Source organism: Limulus polyphemus, unplaced genomic scaffold (assembly GCF_000517525.1).
Source record: "Limulus polyphemus unplaced genomic scaffold, Limulus_polyphemus-2.1.2 Scaffold26, whole genome shotgun sequence".
NCBI lineage: Eukaryota > Metazoa > Arthropoda > Merostomata > Xiphosura > Limulidae > Limulus > Limulus polyphemus.
Genome location: NW_013665636.1, coordinates 907,179 through 915,543, shown reverse-complemented (window position 1 = coordinate 915,543; position 8,365 = coordinate 907,179). Strand labels below are relative to the sequence as shown.

At 32.4% G+C, this 8,365-nt stretch overlaps 1 protein-coding gene across 2 annotated transcripts in view; it reads left to right on the top strand.

Annotated features, from left to right (window-relative positions):
- The window catches only part of LOC106459248 (serine/threonine-protein kinase MRCK alpha-like), a 143,320-nt gene that overhangs the window by 57,165 nt on the left and 77,790 nt on the right, over nucleotides 1-8,365 (top strand). For both annotated transcript variants that reach the window (XM_022385785.1, XM_013918850.2), the window contains exon 3: nucleotides 4,044-4,135. In XM_022385785.1, coding sequence (XP_022241493.1) covers nucleotides 4,044-4,135 — 92 coding nt within the window. The remainder of the gene's footprint in view (nucleotides 1-4,043; nucleotides 4,136-8,365) is intronic.

Genomic DNA, 8,365 nt, shown 5'->3' with positions numbered 1-8,365 from the left:
AAAGTTAACGGAACTATAACAAATTAAGAAATAGGTAATTCCCTTGCACAACTTGACTGTCCTAAGAAATTTTAATGTTTGTCTTTTTTCTCCTTTTATGTGTGTGTTTGTAAGAAACACTGCATTTGGCACTTCGCAATAGGGGTGGACTTTACTATAAAATCAGTATGACACATTTTGAGTATTACAGCATAAACATTACAATAGAGTGAACTTTACAAATTGTAAGAGGTGATTAGATTTTATTATTAATATTCATCTTTTGGGCTGGAATATTACTTGCAAAACAAACAAGATAACTCAGTAAAGGCTGTATGTCAACATTTTGGCCTTATTTATGTTTTTTTATATAGCTCTTTAATGTTTAACCAGGTTCGCCTTTTTGGATTTCTGTAGGGCTGTTATTTGTATGACATATATTGTCAAAAAATTTTTTAGATTCGTATGGTCTGAACATTTTTATTCTGATGTATTATGTTGTAGCGTAAATACTATAGCTCCTGCAGTTTTTATGTTCTTTGTTGTTTACTGTGATTTTTTTAGTACTCTGTCTTCCTGCAAATTTCATTTGATATTACAGCATTTGATTTTATGGAATCCTTACTGGAGTGTCTTACTTGACATGTGTAATATCTATAATAATAAAAGAGACTGTCTGTGTGTGTGTATGTGACTGCCTTAGCTTCAAGAGAAAGAACCTAGAGATCTGAAACTTTCCATGCACACTAAGGGTATTCTGGGGGTATGTGTGCACCTGGGTATTATTTTTTTAGATTGGACTAAAAAAGATGTTGGCCATGTTTTCACCCTATTGTTTTGTCCTATAGCCCTTAAGCCCAATAATTCTGCTTCCTGGAGGTCTATAGAAAAGTGTCATATTTTTTTCTAATTCTCACTTACTGACTGAACAATATATGGAGGTTTTCTGCCAAATACTCTTTTTTTGTTTAAACACAAACATGGGAAGAAGAATTGAACTTAGTTTTGGAAATGACAACAAACAATGGGAAGAAAAATATTAATCAGAGAATATTGGAAAAAAATCAGAGAATGAAAAGAATTCAAATAAAAGTACAGGAAGTAAAAATAAATCTGAGAAGCTAAATTAAAACTATTTGCTTTTAGAAAGAGTTGAATTGAATTAAGTTTGGGAAATGGCAACAGACGAATCAAGTAAAGAATTAGTGCATTGGGGTAGCTATAGAAGTAATTAAGAAAATGGAGATGGTTGACTGGTACATTGAGGCCTCTATGAATCATGAGAGAACCTTAGAATCCTGCAGCAGAGTGTGGGTATTTTATGGTAGTAATGAATAAACTAATAGTTTCTTTCTCGAGGTAAAAATTTGTTTAATGCTGAATATTTCACCTTAAGGCTTCTTAAGGGGCTATTTACAACATACATGAACTATTGAGGATTAAACAAGTTTAGATTATATCTGAAGAAAGAAGTTGTTTGTGTATTCATAATTAATATTAAATTTGGGTCAGAATAAGCATCATAATGGAATGAAACTGAAAAACAACCTAGAAATGAGTATAGCTAATTAAACATACTTTTCATATGTTCTTTTAAAGATTACAGTACATTGTCTCATCAGTTGGTTACCCTCATTGTTAATATAGTTTTGGATGTAAGCCTAGTAATATCTAACAAAGTTCAGCCATGTGGGAGATTTAGTCCTAAATTCAGATATTAAACTAACAAATTAAGTAATATTTTGGTATCTGTAGTTGGTGTAGTTCAGTGTTCTTTCAGACTATCAAATTGAACTATGTACTTTGTTTTACCATATTTCATGGTCCATTCCTTTTGTGGTTACTTTCAAGTGTAGTGTTTCATAGGAATACTCTGACACTTAAATTTTGATAGACCGTTCTCTAAAGTATTTTAAGGAATTAAAGAATTTTGTTTCATATACATTGAATATGAAAGAAGAAAAAAAATTGGCAATTTGCCAAGCCATGTACATAATGAAAGCCTCTGAGGTTCCATGTTGTGTTTTGTTTGGCTGCAATTACTTACAATACAACTTATAAGACCTTGATAAGTACTGTAGTTGACTTACTGTATACTTCATATATTTACATACATGTGTGTGTAATAAAAGTGTTTAAATAGTTAACAATTCTTACACTGGAATGATAATTTATGGAAACCACACATTTTAACTTTATAGTGAATTGCATTATTTATGCCCATCTCATGTCTGAGGAGTGTATTTCATAGTGTTTGAGTTAGCACTGATATCTGATGTTAGTTTTCTAGTATTGATTAAAGTAATAATAAGTAACAAGGTTGTTAGTGTGTCATAGTTTGTATTTTAATCGGTATCTTAGAGTGGGTAAATGTTGATGTGAGAAATGATATGTAGATATTCAATGTTATAACTTGTATGATAGTATTGATATATGCTTGTGTTAGCAGTGGTATCTGACCAGTGTCGTAGTACTTACCTTAGCACTAATGTTTTATCAAAGTTTTGAAATGTTTGTGTTGACTAATATATTTTGAAGAGAGTGATTTACTGTTGGTATATAAAAAGCAGTTTGAGCATGTGATTGTGCTTATTTAATACTGTTCGTGTGAGCGCTAGTCTGAGATCAGTGTCAAAATATTGGTGAGAATACCACTTTAATTTCTAATAAGAGTGCCACTGTATCAATGTCAAGACTAATGTCTGCACTAGAGCCTTCTTAGAGTGCAACAGAGCTGGTGTGAAACTAATACTCCACAAGTGTTCCATAGCTAGAGTGTGAACAGTGGTATATTTGATGAGAATGTTGTATTGATGGCTTAAGGACTGATATCTAGTGAGTGTTACAGTGATGGTAACATTACTGCATCTGATGATAATATGTTAAGGTGAAAAAAAAAAATATTTTGGAAATTTTTGGTAAAAAAGTAAAATGTTAAATATATATATATATATATATATATATGTATAAAACTTGTGAATCTTGTTTTGAAATAACCAAGAACTATCATGGTTGCAAATGATTGAAGCTGTCTAAAGGTACCATAATATTTGTGGCTGATCCAAAATCCACCTTTAAAACTTGATGTTTAATATTTTTTCTTTTATCCTAACTCCATCCAAAGAGTTGAGTTTGGGTTGTGGTTTGAGTTATTTATATTCTCCAAACAAGAACAGTTAGAAAGATGAAATTGTAGATCCAATTGTTATGAGAGCAACAAACTTTTTATTTGTACAGGACACATTTTCTGTGTGTTTTGGAGTGTGTATGTGTTAAAGTTATTTCATCATTTTATCAAAAGACTATTTTGAGCTGGGCATGGCCTGGCAGTTAGTGTGCTGACTGTGAACCTGAGGATCTATGTTTGCTTCCATTGATGTAAAAAGAAAATATTCTCCACACTCTGGGGCTGTGGTTGCATTATATCTTATAAGAATTACTCTGAAATCCCATTATTAAATAAGCCCAATAAGTTGGTTGGTGCGTTGTCTAGTTGCACTCTGTCTAGTTTTATCAGTTCAAATTAGGGATGGCTAGTACATTTAGCTCTTGTGTAAGTTTTCTTGAATATTTGAAACAAATAAACCTGTTTTCTTTTTTTCTTTTGATATAATTTATTCATCACTAAACTGAAAAATTTTAAAGGTTATCATGATTAATTTATTTTTCACAATGTACTGTTTATATTAGTGCATTATATTGCTGCTTCTTGACTCACCTTACTCTTTATAACTGGTATGCAATAAGTTTCAAATTTGTATTTAAATGTATAGGAATGGTATGACATGATGAGAGAAGGCAATGATTCACATGTGCAAAGTTAGATGTTTTTTGCACACATTTTAGATTGATATTTAATATTTATCTGTATAATATCTATTAAAAACTAACAATACTGTATTCAATGATTTTAATGCCTTGTAATCTTATACAATATGAGGTATATATTGTGTATCATAGACTTAAGATAGAAACTAAAAAGTTACTAAATTTATCCTCCATTTTAAATGCATAACCTGATAAACTGTTATTTTATCTGATAGAGATATGTTTTTTATATATAGCCAAGCCAGTAGTACAGAAGATTAGGAATCTTTGCTTAACAAAAGATGATTTTGAAATCATTAAGGTGATTGGTCGGGGAGCCTTTGGTGAGGTAATGTATCTTGTTTTTTATGTTTTTCTGTTCTTTATATGTCACTTTTTTTTCACTGTTTTATATATTGTAGTGTGTGAAAAATTTTAGATGAATGGGAAGAATGTTTTGGTTAATTATTTATTTTTAAGGCCTATCTTATATGAACATAAAGTATTTAGTGTCTTTGACTTTTAGTAATAACTTGGAAAAATTATAAATATTATAATTTGTACCTCCCAAATAACTCCACATTGTATACTTATTTATTTAAAAGAAATTTTAAAGCTCATAAAGTAGCTTGAACATTTACTATAAACATTTATTAAAGTATGTGTATGATTTTACTGAATTATTCTACATTTTTAAATAGCCCATGATCCTGTGCATTTTATTTTTATTCTCACTATCAAAATTTAAATAGGATCCTTTCATGTAATATGTTTGCTATAATTTTTAACTCGTGATCAAGTCTGAGGTAAAGTTTGAATGGAATATGTTGTCAAGTGTAATGTAAATCATTGCTAACTTAACCTTTTTAAAAGTATGATTAATTTGCTGTTATGATTTTCTTTCAGTATTATTCATTTAAACCTTAAAAAATATATAAGTCTCTTCTATCACTTGTTATTGTAAAAAAATTTTTATGGTTAAAACAAGCGTGTGTTGTAAATAACATTGTGAATCAGTGTTGTTGAGCTGTAACTGATCTCTAGTTTCAATGTTTTGATTCCTTTCTTGGTGCTTTGTTACACAGTGTTGTACATTTACTTAATAGCTTGGTTCATTATATTTATACTTTAAATCACTAAATTTATTAAGTGATGCTATTTTGTAACTAGTGTCTTATTTCAGTGTTACTGTATTAAGAATAAGTGTCTTCGTTTATACTTGCTATGTTGTAATTAGTACCTTAGTTCAACTGTAGTTTATAGTAAATACTCTGTGGGTTTATGGCTAATATATTATTACTAGAGTCTTTGTTATTTGTTTCTGTATTGTAACAAATGTCTTAATACAATGTAGAGTATTGTAATAAATGTCTTAACTAAGTGTTGAGTATTGTAATAAATGTCTTAACTAAGTGTTGTGAAACATTACTTACACGTATAAAATACAATACTGATCTGAGACCATAAGTACAACACAGTTTTAATGTTACTGTAATGTAACTAGTTTCTTGGTTTATTGCTAATGCATTGTAGCAAAAATATTGGTTCATTGTTACTGCTTTGTAACTAGTGTCCTCATTGTTACTATGTTGTAGGAACTCTCAGTGTTTTAGTGTTACAGTGCTATAAATAATATCGTAGTTTTGTATTAGTGTTGTAAACACATGTATTGCACATTTTTTTTTTCCAGTTACTGTAGATGGAGGAGACTGAATAGCAAAAACCATATTGTAACTTTTTTGTTGTTATTCATTGACAGTTTGAAAATATTAGAAGAAACCCAAACCATCATTGAATTTGTATAATCTCTCAGTGTTTCTGTCGATATTGGAGCTGTAGTTATAGCACTGATTTCTTGTTAAGGGTATAGCAGAATGTAATAATATATGTGGTACACTTACTCCCTTGATCAGTTATTGTGACATCTCTTAAGTGGTTTCTGTGGAAGATGTCACTGTAGTTCAATGATTGATTTTATATAGTCAGGACCTGTATTAAAGCAAAATGTGTAATAACTTGCTTAAAGGTTAGTAGGTTTGGGATTATGTTATTAGATTGTGATCTTTGGAAATGTATGAGATAGAAAAGATAACCTAAATTCTTGTTTAGTCTCAGTTTCATGTACGAGTTTTATTAAACTGATAAGTGTTAAGAAGATGATACAGTATTGGAATTTTTGATAGAAAGAATAGTATACAATATACATTGTATATTTATTGAATCAGTGTCCAGAAGAAAAAAAAAGGCACACAATAATATTTATTATACACACATTACTGTAATTTCCCATATGATATTTTACCTCCTCTCACAAAATAACTTTTCTTGATTAGAACTGCCCTCTATTGGTGCAAATTTTCTATGCTCGCAATAGCCTTCCACTTCCTGCTTCTGCATATCCACAGGTAAATGATTATGCAGCAGCTCTCCACCAATAGGAGCACAACAAAACCCGTATCATAACTAGTGCCCTCTTCATATTTGCACTTTTTAAATCACTTCTCATATAGCAATAGTACTGTGCAGACGTGCTTGTTTTTGTTTGCAAATTTGTCAGTGTTTTTCCTTTATACTACTGACTTAGTTTTTGTTATTACTTTACTTACAGGGGCCTTTTTGCTAGTGTATTGTGGATCCCACTCTGTGGCAATGGTGCCTGACCAGGTATAATTTGTTTTTAAATCCATAGTGTCTCTCTTGTGACCATGCTTAATGTCAATTATGCTGTAGATCTTCCTACTGCAGACCTGATGTACAATTCCTGATGCCGCCAGATGCTGGTTGTGTGTCTCCGTTCAATTGTCATCTATGCCGAAACAGTTACGTTGCAGGATTAGGTTACACACACTGTAGAGGTGGGGTGTTCTGTAGAACTGCTGGTAGCTCTCTCGAGTGGTCTTTTGTCTCATAAATATGTTCATCTCAGACTGTACACTCATAGACACACATAAGTAAAGTAGACAGGGATTGCTGCCCATCTCTGATGTTCAATGGTTTTGAGACTCTTCCTACTGTGGACATGACGTACATTTCCAGATGCTGCCGGGTGTTGGTTGATAGACTCCGCTGACATGGTAGTTCTGCTTTTCAAAATAGGATTTCACGGTCACCTGTTGCACTGTCTCTGTTGATTCGGTCCTCCAAACTCTCCGTGTTTTTCCTCTTTTCTTCTTGTGGAATACGGGAGTCCTTGCCACTTACCAGTTCTTAGCCAAGGGGGTGGTAGACCATGGAAGGCTGTCTTCCTGAATGATGCACCATACCACTCATTTGAGAGTAAGGAGGTGGCATTCTGTGGGTGTTGATGATTTATAGCACTTCCTAACAAAGATCTGATGTACAATTCTAGATACTGCCAGGTTTTGGTTGTAGCATTATGCTTTTCCCACCATGGCATTTTCTCTCCTACCACCCTCCAGATGTATTAGGTCGTCAAGAAATTAATGTCGCTTTTTTAGATGAAAAAACCTGAACAACTTATATATCAAAACAAAACCTTTATTAAGTGAAATAGTCTCCATTCTTATCAGAAATCATTTGGCCTTGAAGCAAAAAACATGTCAATGTCCTCTTTAACACCTTCCATATTTGCATACATTTTCCCATTAAGATAGTGTTGCAGCAAACATAAAAGATGGTAATCTGATGGTACCATATCTGGAGAATATGGTGGGTGGGAGAGAAATTCAAAACCCAACATCATAATCTTGGGTTGCATCAAACATGCAACATGTGGACATATATTGTCTTGGAGAAGAAGAACACCTTTCTGATTGATGAGTGAAGGGCGTTTCTGATGAAGGGCTTGATTTAAACATTCCAGCTGCTGACTATAGATCTCTGCATTGACAGTTCACTGTGGATTGAGGAGTTTGAAATTAATTACTCTTTTGATGTCCCACCAAATGCAAAGCATCACTTTCTACGAATGGAGTCCAGATTTTAGGGTTGGAAGTGGTTTTTGTCTAGGACTGAGCCATTGTTTTTGATGTTCAATATTCGCATAAAGAATCCATTTTTCATCACTGGTGACAATTCTGTCCAAAAATGGTTCACGCGCATTATGCACCAGAAGAAATGAAGCAACATTCACATGTTGGAAATGATGATCATCGGAGAGTTTGTGAGGCACCCAAATATCTTCTTTATGGAGTTTTCTCATATTTCTTAGATGTTTACGTATTGTTTCATGAGAGACATGCAATTTCAGAGCCATTTCATGAGTGTGTTGCCTTGGGTTAGATTCAACAAGCGTCTTCAGAGCATTAATATCAATTCCAACATGTCGACCCATGCCATCACAGTTTATAAGGCTAAAGTCACCTGAACAAAATTTGCTGAACCATCGTTGACACTTACGAATGTTCAAAACATTTCCATAAACTTCTTTGTATGTTCTTTGTGGCCACAGAGGCATTGTTTCCCTTCTTGTATTCAAACAGCATTACATGTCGAATGTGCGTCTCTTCTTGGGGCCATCACTATAAGCGATTAGAGTATACTAAACTTTACACATTATATTGTGACGTTTTGGTGGTTCTTTTAACTATTATATGTGATGTAAGTTTTTTTTTTTTTT